Source organism: Camelina sativa, chromosome 5, assembly GCF_030686135.1.
Source record: "Camelina sativa cultivar CO46 ecotype springtype chromosome 5, ASM3068613v1".
Taxonomy (NCBI): Eukaryota; Viridiplantae; Streptophyta; class Magnoliopsida; order Brassicales; family Brassicaceae; genus Camelina; species Camelina sativa.
This window is the reverse complement of record NC_141884.1, coordinates 35,785,546-35,803,601: the sequence shown is the minus strand read 5'-3', so window position 1 is coordinate 35,803,601 and position 18,056 is coordinate 35,785,546. Positions and strand designations below refer to the sequence as shown.

At 31.5% G+C, this 18,056-nt stretch overlaps 2 protein-coding genes, 2 long non-coding RNA genes and 1 other non-coding gene across 5 annotated transcripts; 2 read left to right on the top strand and 3 right to left on the bottom strand.

The window, feature by feature from the left end:
* The first annotated feature begins 273 nt into the window (after positions 1 to 273).
* On the top strand, positions 274 to 380 carry LOC147944791 (small nucleolar RNA R71). The gene has a single exon (XR_015558761.1). It is a non-coding gene; the product is annotated as a small nucleolar RNA R71 (small nucleolar RNA).
* A 4,009-nt stretch (positions 381 to 4,389) lies between these two features.
* Positions 4,390 to 6,981, top strand: LOC104787852 (uncharacterized). The gene is made up of 4 exons (XR_768045.3): positions 4,390 to 4,770; positions 5,546 to 5,649; positions 6,188 to 6,274; positions 6,681 to 6,981. It is a non-coding gene; the product is annotated as an uncharacterized LOC104787852 (long non-coding RNA).
* Positions 5,596 to 6,262, bottom strand: LOC147944790 (uncharacterized). Its single transcript, XR_015557753.1, has 3 exons — positions 6,161 to 6,262; positions 5,878 to 5,983; positions 5,596 to 5,763 (listed from the first exon to the last, which is right to left on the bottom strand). It is a non-coding gene; the product is annotated as an uncharacterized LOC147944790 (long non-coding RNA).
* A 2,091-nt stretch (positions 6,982 to 9,072) lies between the features above and the next one.
* On the bottom strand, positions 9,073 to 12,442 carry LOC104789693 (putative two-component response regulator-like APRR6). Its single transcript, XM_010515350.2, has 6 exons — positions 12,266 to 12,442; positions 11,507 to 11,656; positions 10,941 to 11,420; positions 10,778 to 10,854; positions 10,488 to 10,689; positions 9,073 to 10,406 (listed from the first exon to the last, which is right to left on the bottom strand). Exons 1-6 carry the CDS (start codon positions 12,378 to 12,380, stop codon positions 9,202 to 9,204), a joined length of 2,229 nt encoding a protein of 742 aa, XP_010513652.2. The 5' UTR covers positions 12,381 to 12,442; the 3' UTR covers positions 9,073 to 9,201.
* A 2,539-nt stretch (positions 12,443 to 14,981) lies between these two features.
* Positions 14,982 to 17,964, bottom strand: LOC104787851 (zinc finger CCCH domain-containing protein 15-like). Its single transcript, XM_010513505.3, has 3 exons — positions 17,565 to 17,964; positions 16,670 to 17,312; positions 14,982 to 15,687 (listed from the first exon to the last, which is right to left on the bottom strand). The coding sequence occupies exons 2-3, from the start codon at positions 17,297 to 17,299 to the stop codon at positions 15,343 to 15,345; spliced, it is 975 nt and encodes a 324-aa protein (XP_010511807.1). The 5' UTR covers positions 17,300 to 17,312; positions 17,565 to 17,964; the 3' UTR covers positions 14,982 to 15,342.
* Between the last annotated feature and the right edge of the window lie 92 nt (positions 17,965 to 18,056).

Below are 18,056 nucleotides of genomic sequence, written 5' to 3'. Positions count from 1 at the left end.
CACATGTTGACAGCTTGCTGATCTCTCTTCAAAAGAAGGTCTATCTTGGCATTGAGACTCTTAATAACATCTGTATTCACGGAGCTAACAACACGGACAGAACGGTCATACTCTTGACTATGATTGCTATTACTCGCTGCAAGGTTTTCGATCAAGAGGTTTGCTTCAGCGGCAGTGTTTGTAGAAAAATCTCCTCTGCTGGCAGTATCGAGTGCCATCTGGTACTTCTGGTCAATACCTCCATAGAAGATGTTCATAAGATTCTCTTGTGAAAAGCCATGATGAGGACAGTCCCTCATACACTCCCTGAATCTCTCCCACGCTTCACAAAAAGACTCTGTACCACCTTGTGAGAAGGTAGTGATCTTGCTCCTTAACATAGCTGATCGTGACTTAGTGTAAAAGTGGTTTAAAAACGCTGCTCTACACTGCTCCCAAGTGGTAAGTGATCCTCGGTCCAAGAGATTTAGCCATCTCAAAGCCTTATCTCCTAAAGAGAATTGGAACAAAGTCAACATGAGATAATCATATGGAACTCCATTAGACCTTGTTGTACAAGCCAATCTCTCAAAAGCTTCAATATGGTCCAGAGGGCTCTCTGATGCTAATCCATTAAACACACGATTCTGGACCAAATTGATCAGGCTATGCTTGATCTCATAATCTTGTCTCGCAGGAGCAGGAGGTTGAATCGCAGACCGATTCGCAAATAGCCTGTTGTGAGCATCTTCATCCCTCAAAGTAGTTCGCCGTGCTGGTGGGTTTAGCTCAGCTGCATTATGCTCTTGTGGTGCAGGAGGAGGAGGCGGAGTAACGACCTCTTGAGGGTTAGGTTAACGAATTTCAGCGTTGTTTCTGTCGTCCATAGTGTCTGACTGGGCTTTTGCTTTTCGGTTCTCTCAGTCAAGCTGTGCTAACTCTCCGTTTTGCAGATTACGCAAATCAGTAGGCTTGTAGCTCCTTGTTTGCTTGAACCTAAAACACAAGAGAAAAAACACAAGAACAAATTAGTAAATACAAATAAAATAGAACTTAGACTAAACTTGAATCTAAAATTTCAAAGGCAACGTTTTGATCCCCGGCAACGGTGCCAAATTGATCAATAGGTCAATTAAAACCTAATGTGTACTCCACCACGATCTAGTGGTATCGTTGTAACACTTCAGGATCGAATCCACAAAGACCAAACAATTGCACTAAGAAATTATCAAGATCAAATATAGCTAAGACAATGGAAAAGTTTGTGAATCAAGTAACTATCTAAAAACAGAAAAGTAAACAAGTTGTTTCTAAATCAAAAAGGAAATATTGGGCGCAGGGAATCAGTTAGGGGACATGACCATGAAATTAGATGATAAATTGGGATAGCATTAAACACCGTTCTTGAACTCAAATCTCGAATGTAAAACTAACCTACTGTCGCAGCATTAGCTATCTATGCAAGGAATTGATAAAACTCTAAACCGTCGTTTGAATCTAAACAATCCTAGCAAGCAATAAGTTCAAGTTTGATTATGTTCACAAGGTGCCTCAACTTCAACTGTCGTTGGCTAAGGATCACCTTGCTCACCTATGTTCTTTTCGAGCAACTCAACAACACTTTTGGTGCCCCGATGAATTAAACCTAAGATCTTAATTTAGGTGATCAATCTAGCTTAAGCATTAAGAACAACTACAGATGAAGAACAATAAGATCAATCCCTAATCTAACAAATCTAGCATCAATAAATCATAAAAACCCTTTCTGAAACCCTAAACCCAATAGTAAAATTACTCAGACATGGAGAAGCAGAAACAGCAAATCAATAATGAAGAAAACATAATTGAATTGCAAAAGAATAGAAAATAGGGTTTAGAAATCTTCTCCAAAGTGTTAAGAGGGATTAGAGATCTTCTCCCTTTTTCTCTCAATACACAATAGTCTCAGAAAATAAAGCTTATGTCTCTGGAGGCCGTGCCTCTAACTTAAATATCAAAATAAAACCCTAAAAGTCGGTTTAAAACAAATAAGGAAAAGTTGCGTCGGGGACGGGAATGGTCGATCTCGCGAGGATCAGTCGATCCGGAACGTTTTTCTGCTTTCACTCCATCTACTTACTAGCCCGAATCAGTCTTCAACCAATTAGCTCCAGATGCATGTTTTCATCCCCAAAACGCTCAGATTCCTTCCAAAGTCACCTAGAACCTGTAAAGACTCACAAAGGACTAAAATGACTCTAAAAGCATACTTGGACCTAGGAAAAGACTCAAAACAAACCTAAAAACTAGAGTTAAAACCCTATAAAATGCAGACACATCAAAGAGATATTTGAATTTGAGAGTAGAAATATAAGTAACTAGAATTACATTCCAAAGACTACTTGATGGGTTAATGAAATATTCTTCAGGTCATTATCTCTTGTTCACTGAAATAACTTTTGCAAGATTTGATGAAGTAATGAGTGATGGTAGCCCTGCGAATTCGGGTAATACGGTTCGGTTCGGGTCGGTTATTTCTGTAATCGGGTATTTACAGTTTTTTGAAGCTCTTCCGCAACTAACCGAAAAAATCGGTTCGGTTCGGTTCGGATATCGGTTCATTCGGTTATGAGATTAAAAACCCGAATTAACCGACTTTAATTTTTAAAATTTATTTTCAATTTTTTTTGGGTTTTTAAAAACATAATTTCAGTTTTAAAAATCCAATAAAAAGCCCAACAAAAAAGCCCATCAAATACAGAAACAATTAGGGTTTTCTTCTTTTGTGGAAGAGGAAGCAGCGGCAGCGGCAGACCACGGCGGTTCACTCAAACTCCGGTTGCGGACAATGGCGGTTCACTCTGGCGACATGGAACAAGGCAGAAGAAAATAAGAAGAAGAAGAAGAAAGGCGAAAGAACAAAGAAGAGACTGGTTGAAGTGAGAAGAAATCGAACGAAGAAGAAGAATGGTTCAGAGAAATCAAATGAAAGAAGATTGAATGTTGGTTGAGACTTGAGAGTCTTCGTGTTATTGTTTGGTGGGAGGAAGGTAAGGCTGCGAGTGAAAAAAAACTAGGTTTAGTCAATTAGGTTTAGAAAGAATTTATAGTAGTATCCTTAATTTTCGGTTATCGGTTACCCGTTCGGTTAACCCGACCGAACCGACCCGAAGACATACCCGAACTTTCTTCAGAAATTGTGCCGATTGAACCAAACAAAGAAACACTAACCGAACCGATTTGTTTAAATCTCGGTTCGGTTCGGTTCGGTTATTTTTCCCAGGGCTAAGTGATGGTGCGGACAGGATTAGAGTCGGCCTAGTTAGTAGTTAGCATTTTAGTTACCATTCAACAAATCAACTTAATATGCGCATTTTGCACTATAAATTTCATGATCTATCAATTTTACTATCTATTAGGGATCGGACCCGCACGTACGTGCGGGATTTTTTTTTCAAATAATTTTTTGCAAGATTTTGGATCTGCATATAGGTGTTTTGATCTATAACACATGAGTCTTATAGTGGTTTAATATATTAAATTTAGTATAGTATTTATAATCCAAAGTTATATTGGTTCGATTTCAATTCAGTTTGTGAATATTTTAAATAAGCCTGAGTTCACATAGAACTTGGACGACATAATGATGAATCCGGATGAGTTGTGAACCAGATTGACCATTTAAATTTCTATCATACTTATAAACTATTAAACGAAATAAAAAATTGCAAAAATGAACTAAAACATTGAACCAAATAACCTAAATAGGTTCAGACCCGCACGTACGTGCAGAATTATATTTATACATATATTTATTTAGTCTAGTATTTATAACTCAAATTTATATTGGTTTGGTTTCAGTCCGGTTTGCGAATCCAGATGACTTGTGAACCATATTAATCACATAAATTTCTATGAAACATATAAACAATTAAACTCGATACAAATCTGCCAAAAATGATTAAACATTGTGAACTGAATAACCTAAATAGAGATGTAAAAAAGATCAACCTCGGCATGTTAGACCAGCCCAACAGATTTTAAAATCTTTTGACCCAAAAAACCCGTTCTGTGAAATCTACATGAGTAATTAGTATGTCCAAATACTCGAATTGAAGACATGAATATAAAATCGATTTTTGTTTGGACTTTAACATGTTCTTTGGTTAGCAATGGTTAGCATGGGCATTCAGATAACTGTTCAGTTTTGGTTAGTTTGGATATAGTAATATAATAAACATTCAGTATTTAATAAATTTCAGTTCGGTTCCGATATTTAATAGATAACCGTAACTAACCGAAGTTAACCAAATATAACCAAAAAATACAAAAACAGAAAAAGTAATAATATAATCAAGGAAAAATAGAAAGAAATTTGAAATTAGATTTTGCAAGAGTATTTAATTTTAGGAATATCGATTTGGAATTTTTGGGTTCAGATCAGTCGGTTATTTGGTTCTTGGTTATTTTGCCCAGCCGTAGTCAAAAAAATATAACACTGTGTATTTTCGAGTTTCGAATAACTAAACATAACCCATTATTTGATAAAGCCCATACTACTTCCTCGATCTTATCACTCACCTTCTCCATCCTCCTCCACCTCTTCCACTACTCATCACCATTTCAAATCCGCCACCAGACCAATCACTACGGCCACTGCCATCTAAAGAATCTACTACTCCGTCACGGATCTGATACGCTTTGTCAATGGCTATACGAAAACTACCTCTCCTCTGATCCACAGATTCGTCTTGTGGTCCTCTCGCATGTGTACGATATTATGAGGTCTCGAGTTCTTTTATCTCGAAAAAGGTATGTAGATTGTCTTTCAATAATTTCTTCTACTCTGAAACATGTGTTTCTTTATAGATTTGAATATAATATCCTCAATAGTATATAATATCCTCAATAGTTATGTCGTTAATAGTGTTGGTGTTTTTGTAAACTTAATTAGTGCTAATATCAATTTTTAGGTATTTTATTCTCCATATCTTGGTCCAAACTAATCCGAAGACAGTCATGATTATACTTCTTTGTCTCTGGAGCTGTTTTTGTTTAACAGACAAAACTCCCCAAATCGAAAAAAAAAAAAAGACTTTGTTGGTTTACTTAAATTATACCCAAGTGATAATAATTATCTGGTTTAACAAAATGCTCAATCTTTTGGCATCAATAGACTTATGGTCTGTAATCGGGACATATAGTTTTAATTGTAAAGTCAGTGATTTCTTTTTCTAAATTTTTAAATGGGTAGCACATAGCCTCTCGATTACAAATATATATACGTTTCTTTTTTTTTGCTTTCAATCATTTTACAGGAACATTGATGAGAAAAAACTTCATGCATGTAGAAGGCTCTATGCATAAAAGATATGAGATGCTTTGATTTAACTTCTAAAATTTCTAATATATTTTCTCCCTTATTGAAAGACAATAAGATTACTTCGTTTTTCTATTGTCTAAGTAACAAAAAACAGTGATGATAAAATGATGATTAAGTAATTTTCTTATGTGTTAGACATGTGAACTTATAAAATCAAATAAATAATATTTAAGTAGATTAACATATTTATTATGCTTTTGACAGATTAAGGATGAAGTTAAAAGTGTGAAGAATTGTTGGTGTGAATCACAATATGAAGCAAAGAACAACAGCATATGCAAGCTCATGCCATTTTATTCAAAATAGAGGTTAGTAATGTTATTCAATGTGTAGAAAAAGGATAAGTCCAACATTCATTCTAAAATAAGTTTTATTAAGATTGTCTTCTTACTTACCTGTGAATAGTACCAAGCCAACCTGTTCTGGAAAATTTTCAGTTTTTAGAAAACAGCTTAACATCATTAGTTAGTCTAACATCAATTAGACAAAACACATTAGAAATCAAATGATAAATACAAAGGTTATAAAGTTATTACCATGGTGCTAAACACAACTTTTGATTATTTCTAATGTCCTTTGGTCACAAACCTCCCAACAGCGTTACACATGTTCTTATTTCAGTTGCACCTGAATTTTGGAACCCTACAATCACACAGAGTAAATAGAAGTTAGCAATTTATTCCAGTCATTGGGCACAATTTCCTTTTATGTTTACAGAGAATAGGATAAACGTTTCTATTTATTTATGTGATGATAAGCTGCTTATAGTCATGATCTTTTTAGTATGTTACCGTATTTTTAAGCAAAACAAAAACTTACCGCTCCGTTTGTCAAAATCATTCCCAGGATTCCGCCGATTTTGCAAAGATTGTTTCCCATTCAAAAGCAATCATTTTTCTTGGTTTGGAGAAGAGATTGTTTTCAAAGTTTGAGGTAATGTGTTTCTCTTGGAGCTCTCTTTTATAGACAAAATATTAAAGGTAGAATATTCGATGCAATAAATATAAGATTTATTGTTTTTGATTTGATTTTGGGTTTCATATGATATACCATAGTAATATTAGGGATTCGATCCAACTGTTTCCGTTGTTAGTTGTGATGATTGATCTAGCCTATTGAATTACGAAGAACAAATGGTAATTTATTCGAAAGGGTTGTTGTGATTGTTTGAAAAGAGAATATTTATGATTAACTGTAAATATTTGCAGTTAATGTTCTGAATTTAATTTGATGATTGATATGATACGGAAGAGGATAATCAGGGATTTCACATATTATTAGTTGCCATTTCTATAGTTAGTCCGCATTATGATGTCTTTTTATTTGATTTCTGGTACAGGCTTAGGAAGAAGAGAGTGTTTGGATACACCTATAATACATCTAGGATCCGAATGAGATTGTGTCTAAACTGAAAGGATCCGCGTCTTTTAACACTTTTAATTACCTTGTTGCCCTTAATTTTTTTTTTCTCTTCTTCCTGTTTTTTGGCGTAGGGGCAATGTATGGCATTTTTGTAAAAGTTTTTTTTTTTTTTTTTCTGTTTTTGTACTCCCCAATTAATAGTATAGTTATTAACATTTTTAAATTACATTTGGCAATCTACCATTTTACATATAATCTATATTAACATTTTTGAAGTATATTTTAGTTTATGCCCTTTAAGTATTATTTATTTAAATTTCTTTTTACAATATTAATCCTTAGAACAATTCCATAAATAATATTGCAGAGAAACTCAAATATTAAACTTTTTTAAATTGACCAATATTTGTTACATTTATTACCATAAAATCTTAACAATATCTATATATTCCGATTTTTCCAAAAAGAATTCTAGCCATTAAAGTTTTAAGACCCTTTAAATCTCCAAAACTATTTTTATGGATACTAAAATCTTTCAAATTTAAATAATATACAACAGATTTTCAATAACAAAAGTTTACAATCTCCATAATTATATTAACATTAATAAATTTCCTAAACCGAAAATCCAATTATAAAATGTCACATTAAATATGTTGAAAACCCCCATATAATTTGGTTTATTTCTTATTTTTTGCGGAATTGCCAAAAAAAAAATTCTATTAATTATCATAAACTATATATATTGACATGGAAAAATTATAAACTATAAAAATATGCTAATTTGGTAAAACAATTAACATAATTAAACTTGATAAAAAAAACTTATTTTGATTTTTTTTTTACGCAAAAACTCATTTTGATTTTGGTGAGACGGTTTGACATTAGTTCTATATAGGAAGTTAAGTGGAATTGTTTTTTTAAAATACTTTTAGATGTGTACCAAGAGATAAATATATTATTAGACTATACATATACCACACAGGTTAAAACCTTGAAAACACTACAAAATCCAATACTTTGAATACTTATATCAAATATCTGTTAAATTTTATATTTTTATAATTAATAAAACAATAATAAAATAACAAATAAATACAATATAAATTTTACATTTTTAAAATTAAAAATATTTCCTAGTAAATTACAAAATTAATAACTAAAAAAATTCACAAAATATAAACTAAAATATGGCTATAAAATCTCAAACAAAATCAATTCCTAAAATATCTCTATTAAGTTGATTCCTATTTACCTTAATTAATTTCAGTTTATATTTTTAGAATCTTTACATTTAACATAACATCCCTAAAATATATCTACAATAAATTTTGTTTTTCTTTAAAACTAAAATATCTCAATGTTTTCTAAAAAAAATTAAGAAACAATATAATATTCTAAAAAATCTATTGCAGATAAAAATCAAAAGTTTTGACTTCAAAATATTATAATTAATAAAATAAAACTGATTTTATTTTCTACACTAACAAAAAAAATTCGTAATTTTGGTAATCAAATAAAATATAAGTTATGTCACTTGGTTTACATCTAAAAATTACTAAAAATTAAAATTATATAATTTTAATACTAAACTAGAAAACCATAAAAATTTAATATATATTTAGAAGTAAAAATTATCTTGTGGTGCACCACGGGTTAAATTCTAGCTGGTATAACTTTTTGGTGTACTTTTTACAAGCTCTATACCAAGTGCACACCAATAATTAGTGTTCAAAAATCGACTTATTGTCATTTTTTATTAATTCAATCTGGTTTTTTATTAATGACTACAATTAGTTTGTTTAGTTTGGTATTTTGTTTACAATCTTTTATGATGAATTCGGATTTTTAAAAAAAAAAACTGATTGAATTTGGAATATTTTTTCTTTTGTATTAGATAAAAAGTATCAAACCCAATCCGAACCCAAAATAATTTGAAGTTTGGTATATAACTCAAACTACCTAAACTCGACGGGTGTTTACCCACACTCGACACAAAATTTTAAAATACTTTAACGGGTTCTAAACCTCTAAACCCGAACCGATACCCGGCCAAACGCCTAATTTTGGAAAATGTCTTTCGCAAATAAGATATTCGAATATATATTAAAAAAAGGCGAGAATGATTGTGGGGTTGCCACATGAAAAAAGACTAATTTAATATCTAGAAAATAGTTGTATTGATAATTGATTGTAAATTTGGAAGAAAATTACTATTAATTTTAATATATTTTCTTTAAATTTCAGTTAGAGCATTTACTATGTGATCATATTGACAATACATTTAACTACATTTTAATGTGAAAATAAATTACTGAAAAAAAAAATGGAAACTCAATTCAAATAGTGCAAATGAAAATCTGAATAACTTTTAGAATCTCATACATTAATGTTTATGATATGAATATGAGAATATGCATTATACAAATATGTTTATAATTTTGCTTTTGTTGTTATCCTTTTCTTCACCATTAGGAAAACATATACATGTATATATGTTATGCATCTTTATTCATCACTTGATCAATCCAATCTATGCAGTCACGATAATCTTCAAGATGATCTTCTCCCTCTATATCATCTTTTTGATTCACAGCTTCTATATCATTATATTCGCAGGATTCCATCGTATTATGCTGCTGACTTGTCGATCCAATATTTGTAGCAACAGAACGATCATGGTTGCCCATACTAGTATCATGGGTTGAGTCTATTGGTTTTCTAAAGGCAACGTTGTCGGTAAGATAACCAGAAGGCAAAAGATTATTTTCCTCAGGAAAACCAGTTTCTTCTAACCAAGAAGCCATATTTTTCTCGACGCCAATGTCAAAAGAAATCAGGTTTTCAATAGAATCATCAGGACCTTCATTTGTATTGGTTTCAAAACTGGTCATATTGGTTTTCATAGGGAATTCATAAGGTATTTCACCAGAAACTAAACCCACATGGTTCATACCAATGTCTTCTTGAGGGAGAACATTTTCTCCAAAATAACCTATGCCCATTAAATTAATATCCACTTCAGATGGGATCATAATTTCTGGTGGAACATAACCATCTTTTGAAGAAACTGACTCATTATGGTTTGTATTATTTCCAGGAAAAATTATATTCATATCAGTTTGAGGAAAAACATAATTGTCTATTGAAGGATGCCAATCTATATGGTTCATTCTATGATGAATATGGTTTTCTATAAATGGATTGGAACTCATCTGGCCTATATTGGTTTCAAAAGAGTTCATGGTACTATTTGGAAGAAAATTATAATTTTCATCTAAATTGCATAGATCCTCTAGAGAAGCAAAAGAAGCTGGTATAAAAGGAAAATCTAAATTTATTTGGTTTATATCAGCTTCATGGACATATTTAGGTGGGTGAAGGGGATTAGAATCATAGTGCGGAATCGAAATCCTTGTGGACTCTATTTGATATGCACATGTGTTTGATGGTAAATCAGAAAGAATATGAAGGTTTTCATTACCTAAGCTAGTAGGAACTAGACCAGTATGGTTAGCATTACCGATAGAAAGATTATTGTAAGTTGGATTACTACTTATGGTTGAAGGAATAGAAGAAACATTCATAGATGACTTGTTAAATATGTTACCCAAACGCGAATGATTGCTTAGGTCCAATTTTTTGCTGCGATGAAACTTTGACATCTTTTTCTTTCTCTCGATGGTAGGATTTTTAAATAAAACTGTATATTAAAAATGATATTAATATTTATATCACACAAAATAATAGAATTGTGAAAGTTATATAATATAATAATACTTACATGGATTGATGGGTGATGATGATGAAGAAGTTTTCTTTCTTAAAGAATTCCACAAGGAGTTACATGCAATGAGATTCTTTGTTAGGTTGGATGTTTTGAAAGGATATTCGTAATCTGAAAGGTATTCGACTGTTTTATTTGTCGATTTCCATTCATTTCTCCACAATACGTCTTTTATCCCTTCAATTTGAGTTTTATATTTCTGAAACATTATAGAATATAAACATTATAATAAAATTATCAAAAATATCTTATGTTGAAGAAAATATTTAAGTATTATATCTATGAACCTGAAGGTGGCTAGCGACTTGGCGATGAGTTAAGTTTGGGTCATTCATAATCCTCAATATGGATTTGGGACGAAACTCTGCAAGATAAAATAGTGTTAGAAACTAGTATAAGAATCTTATATATATGAAAACGGATATGTCAAATGTGAAATATAAATTTTACCTTTTTCACCCAAAATGGAAATAGCAGCTAAAAACTTCATGTGACGTTCATTAGTCCACAAACTCTGACGTCTTCCAACACTATTATCCACTTTCAACCATTCTTTTCTCTTATTCTCAACCTCAATAGGACAACCTGGTTTAGATCTCCGTTCGGCATTTGTTATAATTTTCCTCTTATGGTATTCTTCAGAAGTTGTGAATCTGCTGATGAAATGTCGTCTTCCTAACAAAGAAGCTTGACTTGTTCTCTGCCTCTTAAGGCTTGCCCTAAAAGCTTCAATCTCATCTATATCTTTATCTATAACATTTTCTTGGTCTTCAGTCATGTTAATTTTCATTAACTCTTGACTCTTTTTATGTAACACATGTTGCCACATATTTTTAATGTCGATTTCAGAAATCGGCTTATTTAGAGTAAAAGAAGCTCCATTTGTCAAAAGATCAGATGGTTTTTTTGTTTTTGTTTCTGGATTGATCACTTTCACAAAGAAAAAAAATAGTAATTAGTGAAACAAAAATATGGTGGAAACTATAAACGAGGGAGAAATTAGAATATTGTCATACATGTGAGAGGGATGTTCTTTTGAAGCAAAGCAGTGAGGAAGGAATGTGAATCTAATTGAGGCATTTCAATGTTGGCTATGACAAGTCCAATGTCCTTTTTCTGTTTCTCAATCATCGATAGAGCCTTACTTACCGCATCCATGCTAATCACTAGTAAATTAATTTTCATATAAGATATTTATAATATTTAAAAATGTTGAAAATACTCATTTCATTATTATATTTTATTCATTAAAAATAAAAAGACTATAATAATAAACACAAATATTAATTAGATTAATCGGTTAAAAATACATATATAATTATGAGGTATTTTTTTGGGTAGCAACAACATTACAAAAATCTTAATACCCGACAAAAGTATAGATAATATCTTAAACTCAAAACGGTTTTGTCAAATGAAAACAAACATGTAACACTTAAATCATATGTCCATCAAAAACCGTTGTGAATGAATTTTTTGATTAAACATAAATTTGTATATGAATTAATCATGGAGATCTAAGACCAAATAGCCTCAAATATATTTTTTTATTACGAATATTATGATTCATGCATTTATGTGATTTGGATTCATGGTCAATACAAATAACCACACAATCTAGAGATTTAGAATTATAGTCATCATGAAATTTTCAACAAATGGTAAAATTTAACATGTAAATGCAACATTTGTGAAAATTTAGAATAAATTTGACATGTAAATGAAAAATAATCAACATAAAAAAATTACTTTGCAAGGATCGGTTGTTCCTTTACCTCTTTTTGAAAATTGTTCAAGCATTGACGTGAGGGACGCGACTGATGCAGTGTCATGTTCAATTAGCAAGACAAAAATGTCATCAACATTTTGAGGAGTTATGGTCCCAACCATTTTCTCAGATATTTTGGACAAAAATTATATGATTTAAGGATTTTGAGAAAATTGTTAAGTTGAAGGAGACATACTAACGTCTGGTCATATATATAAAAGAAAAGATAGAATCAGTGGACCCAACTAAGTCATACATTGCAAATAATAGACTTATGAATAGTATATGAATTAATTTACTTCTTAATTTTAATTTCATCATTTTGACTTTTTGGTGTAAAAGAAAAAAAGACAGACTATTATGTCTGAAATAGAATTTCTTAATTTCATATATTTAAAAATCTTATGAAACTTCTAGTGGCTGAAAATATAGTTTGAAAAATGTATTTCAGTAGTCATCTTTTGTAATAAAAACGATAAGAATTTTAGAAAATTTTTAAAATAGTATAAAATTCAATCAGTTTTTAGTAATAGTATAAATTCTTTGACTGTAGTTTAAAAAGTTATGATGTTGTCCATCCAGCAAAAACCAAACATAGTTAGTCAACATATCATTTATAAAAATTTTGACTCATAATTTTTTAATAGTCGTCGTTATTAATACTATGTTTCAAAAAATTATATTGAAGTATTAAAAAATATATAATTAATTATATGTAAACTCTTATAGCATTACCTTTTCTGTTTAGTTGGTTTTACAAAAGCCATGTATATGTTTTATAATTCCAACATTACCATACATTTATATATATAATTTGTTATTTTATTTAAAATTGTGGTGAGAAACATGTGTCTTGTCAATTTTTTTTTTTGAATTAAATTGAATGTAAAATTTTAGTCAACCAAATTTTTTTTTACAATAAATGCATATGTTTCTGAATCACAAGTTGAAAATAGATAGAAGTTAAACATCAAATAAACTTTCTTATGTTGTGCACAGAGGTTTTAGGGAAATAGTTTTCTCTATTATTCATCTGTTCCATATAATACAACATATGTATAGGGATACATATTAGGGTTTAGGATTTACACTAATTGGCTGATAATAGGCATCTACTGATCTACATAACAATAGAATATTTATAAAACATTAATTATTTTTTGGAACCCAAAAATTTTCCAAATTGGAACAAATGTATATTTTATGTATGACTTGAAATGTAAGAAAATACACTATAATTAATTTATTAAATTAGAATATAAATTAGATAATTTAAGATTATTGCTTTAAAATAAATTATTAATCTAAGGTTTAAAACTGAAAATAAGTACCTGTATTTTTTTTTAATATCTACAATGTACAAAAGAAAATAGTGAAAATAAGGAAAAAATGTCATTTACAAAAAGTGGTGACAAAAGCGTGAGCTGTGCTCATCCTACTATATTAATTGGAAAGTACAAATATGAAACTAATCTTAAAATATGTAAAAAATTACATTCAATTGCCATTAGAAAATTTTAATTAAGCTTAATTACTTAATTTAAATAAATATAATTAACTAGAAAATAAAAAACACTCATAGATCAAATATTAAAAAATCTAAAAAAATAAAAAAAGAATATTTTCTCTCTCTAATATATTATAGGCGAAATTAGTAAATATTTTATTTAAAAATATATAAACCAATCAGAATTTTAAAAACTAAGATTTTATATCCAAGTATACAATATAATTATTTTTAATAATTAAATTTGAAGATTTTGTTAAGATTTCAAATTATGATTGTCCTATCATCTTTATTTTATTTTATTTACAAATTTTTTGGAAGTTTCATAGAATATTTATCATTAATAAAATGCAGAATTTTTTCTGCATATGTTATGATTTGAATTTTTTAAAACGAAGATATATCACTCAATCTATGAAAAATGTGTGTTTTAATTTCCACATTGGCGGATTGGTAAAACTAAATTTATAAAGATGATAAATTATAATTTTTATTTGTTCACAATTATAATATTAAAATTACTATTTTATATTTTATAAAATAATGATGCAAATAAAACAAACAAACAATATAAAATTGTAATAATACGTCAAAAATAAAATACTATAATATTCTAGAATAATTAGTATTCAAATAAACTAATAGATTTACAAATAAATATTATCTCAAACAAAATAACATTTTTTAAAAAATATAACAATAGTTTTCTTATTATATTATAAATTTTTTTAAAATATTGATCCGTGCTTTAAGCATGGGATATCTCCTAGTGGTTAATTAAATGTTCAACTTTTATCATGAACTTTTATTGACTAAGATGTTCTTCTTTGTCATTTGATTTTTTACTTTATTGACTAAGATGTTCTTTGTCATTTGATTTTTTTTTTTCAAAATCATAGTATAATTCTAACAAAACTTTTACACAAAGTTTGTAATCGGGAGAACATGTCTAGAGTTATGTGCTTAGGGTGAAAGTATGTTATTAATCTAGATAGTAGATACGATATTAATATTTACATGGAATATCTAAAACCTCCCATTAAGAAATTTACAATATCCCTAGTCCCTCCTACTACATACACAAACACTACGTTGATATTTCTTACATTGATGAATTAGACCTCTCTATTTTAAGCCTCGCTTCGTTCAAATAATATGTACGGCCTTTCCTCTTGTTTAGTGCAAATAGGTACAAAGTATATCAATATAGGCTCTGTAGTACCAAAAGACTCCTTTTATAACTAGTTCATTCACCACATATGAACAACCGATGATATACACTTTTTAAAAGTCTCAGAATAAACCAGAAAAAAAAATATCAAACAACAACTACTAGACTCAAACTGTTTCCAGGACGCTCTTACTTATGCACATTATTTATTCACTTTTTACCAAATGCTATATTTGCCAATCGTTTCAATAGCTATCAACACCATCATTGTACTATCTGTGGAGTATTGTGTATCTGAGAGTTTCAGACCTTTTTCCGTATGTATGAATTTCGGACCCTTTTTTTTCGCTTTACCTTGAAGTCATGTAAGCAGCCGGAAGGAGGACTTGGGTTTTGAAAACCTGCGTCATGTAAGCAGCTTCAAGGATGACTTGGGTTTGTAACCAGCAGCCACGAGCTTCTCCTGCTCGGATAGTGAGTGACGGAAGTGGCAACGGTGACCATAAGGACAGATATCACCAGCAAGAACCATTCTGCAAACCTCAGTCTTGTAACGGGGATGGCGGATCACTGGGCGGAGTTCCTTAATGCCGTGAGCGAATTGGCAGTGGTCATCATATGGGCATGTCCCTGTCTCTTGCCATTTGTTGCACAGCTCTGTCTTTGTCATCCCTTGATTGTAGACCTCCACTTCTATTTCCTCCTCCTGATCTTCTTTCTTCCCTCCTCCTCCTCGCACATACACCTTTTGCTGCAATTCATTTATTCATATATCCACCATTACTCTTTACATCTATACTTCAAAGAAAGCAGAAGAATAGAACATGCACAGATCATATACGCAGCACAGATTCAACAGTCTATATAGTGTCCTAATGATTACCTATTTCCCGAAACACTAAACCAAAATCGACTCTAGTTAAAAACCTCCTCTCAAATATACTGTTTTCTGCATTTCATTCATGCATCCACCTATACTCTTTTTACATCTATAGTTCAACGAAAGCAGAGTTGCTAGATGATTCTGTATCATCAAAATAGGGCAGATAGGAATCATAATGTAGCTCACATTCAACAGTTGATCAAATCTATAGTATCTCAATGATTACCTATTTAAGAAAACACTAAACTAATACCGTTCCTATATCTCTGCATTTCATTCAATCATCACCATTATAGTTCAGACTTCAGAGAAAGCAAACATCATCAAGACAGTTTTTTCTTTATTTTCTAACTCCTGATCAAACTTAAGTTGAATGAGTGTTTATAAATAAGGTTGCTTCTCAACAGAAACACTCTTTACCTACACTACCAAATGTACAAACGTTACAAGCAGAACAGCAAATTGTTACCAACATTGGTTATCTAATTAAAGCCTCCTCTCTGATCATTTCATTTCATTCATCACCATTACTCTTACAACTATAGTTCAGACTTCAGAGAAAGCAAACAGCATCAAGACATTTCTTCTTTTGTATCTTTCCCCTGCTCAAGAATCTAAAACTACACTTAATTGACTGAGTTCTCCACACAAAAACCTTTTGCCTAGACCACCAAATGTACGAATGTTACAAGCAGAACAGTCAACTGTAACAAACATTGATTGTAATCACATTCAACAGTGAACCAAGTCAACATTCTCAATGATTACCAAAACACTAAACCAAATTATTACTAAACTTGACTCAAACCCACAGTAATCAAAGAAAACAAAGAAGCAAAAAGATAATTACCGTGGTACTGAGCTGACCACCACAAGTCCCAGTCTTAGGTACGGTTCCACGAGATTTACCAGATTGAGCAGCTCCACCACCACCTTGGCTCGCCTTAGAGTAACCGCTAGATCTCACAGAGATGCTCTTAGGGAGCGAAGAACGGTTCATATCCTCATTCTCCATAACACTCGTCGGACTCTCATCACTAACGTCATCTCGCTTAACCGTACGGTTCTGATTCTCCACTCCGTCAGCGTCTTTACCTCCGATCGAAAGATTGCTAAGCATCCGCAACGGAACCCTATCGGAATCGAGTCGGCTCTGGATCGAGGATCTGATGAGACTGTTAAGCTCATTCTTGAGGTGACGATTCATCGATCGGAGCTCAGTGTTCTCAAGACGAAGCGCTTCTGCTTCCAGCGAAGCCTCATGGAGACGCGTGTAACACAACGCCTCTCGATTCACCATATCTTGACGCTGCTGCATGATGTTGCGACTCGATTTGTAGAGCTGATCAGAGAATAGAGACGACGTAACGACTCCTCCACCTCCGCCGCCGCCGCAGGACGAGTCTCCTTGGGATTTCTTGATTCCGACGACACCGGCTGAGCTTCCGCTGTAGTTAAACGGCGCGATTTCGTTTTCCATCTTTCCGGAAGTTCTGTTACACAATCGCCACAAAGAAATCAAAAATTAAGCATCTCTAACGGAATCGCGAAGAATCAAACAACCGTATTCAAGCAATTGATGATCGGAAAGTTCAAAATCAGATCTAATTTTCCCGAGAAAAAGAATCAGATCTAAGTTTCCGGGAAAGATAATCTCATCTAAAGATTCACAGCGATTTCAAAATCGAACGATTCGATTCAAGAATCGGAGACGAAATTGACAAGTAAAAGCGATAGAAGATCACCTGAAGTAAGAGAGAAATACCGCCGGGAAAACGAGAGAAACTGCCGAGAAAATGTAGCGAAACGAACGACTGAGAAAATTTTCTTGGCTCTAGAGAGAGAGAGTTAGAGAGAGAGGTTTCAAGTTAGAGAGAGAAAGCAACTCGAGAGAGGAAGCTACACAGAGTATTTATACAGTGCTTTTGCGATTCGCATCGCGAGGGAAATTATAAGGATTTAATCATTTAAATTAAATAAGTAATTAAGGAAAAAAAAATTATGTGGTTGTTACGGTTTAACAGAACAAATCGAGCGATCAATAATTATGGCTATGCCACTATATTTTTGAGCATATGTTAAAACTTTATATTATAATATTTGATGTAGATGATTAAAGAGGAGTGTGTGTGATCTAATAAGTAGGAAGAAGCCATAAGTAGCTGGAGATACTCATAATATGGTCCAATTGTGGTTAAGAGAATCATTTGTTTCAACTAATTGCTTGATTTTGAAGA

Coding starts and splice junctions, on each gene's coding strand:
- LOC104789693 (XM_010515350.2), bottom strand. CDS start 12,380: ATGGTTGGGACCATAACTCCTCAAAATGTTGATGACATTTTTGTCTTG. Junction 11,657..12,265: donor TGAACAATTTTCAAAAAGAG/GTAAAGGAACAA, acceptor TTAATTTACTAG/TGATTAGCATGGATGCGGTA. Junction 11,421..11,506: donor AAAGAACATCCCTCTCACAT/GTATGACAATAT, acceptor TCTTTGTGAAAG/TGATCAATCCAGAAACAAAA.
- LOC104787851 (XM_010513505.3), bottom strand. CDS start 17,299: ATGGAAAACGAAATCGCGCCGTTTAACTACAGCGGAAGCTCAGCCGGT. Junction 15,688..16,669: donor GTGGTCAGCTCAGTACCACG/GTAATTATCTTT, acceptor AATGAATTGCAG/CAAAAGGTGTATGTGCGAGG.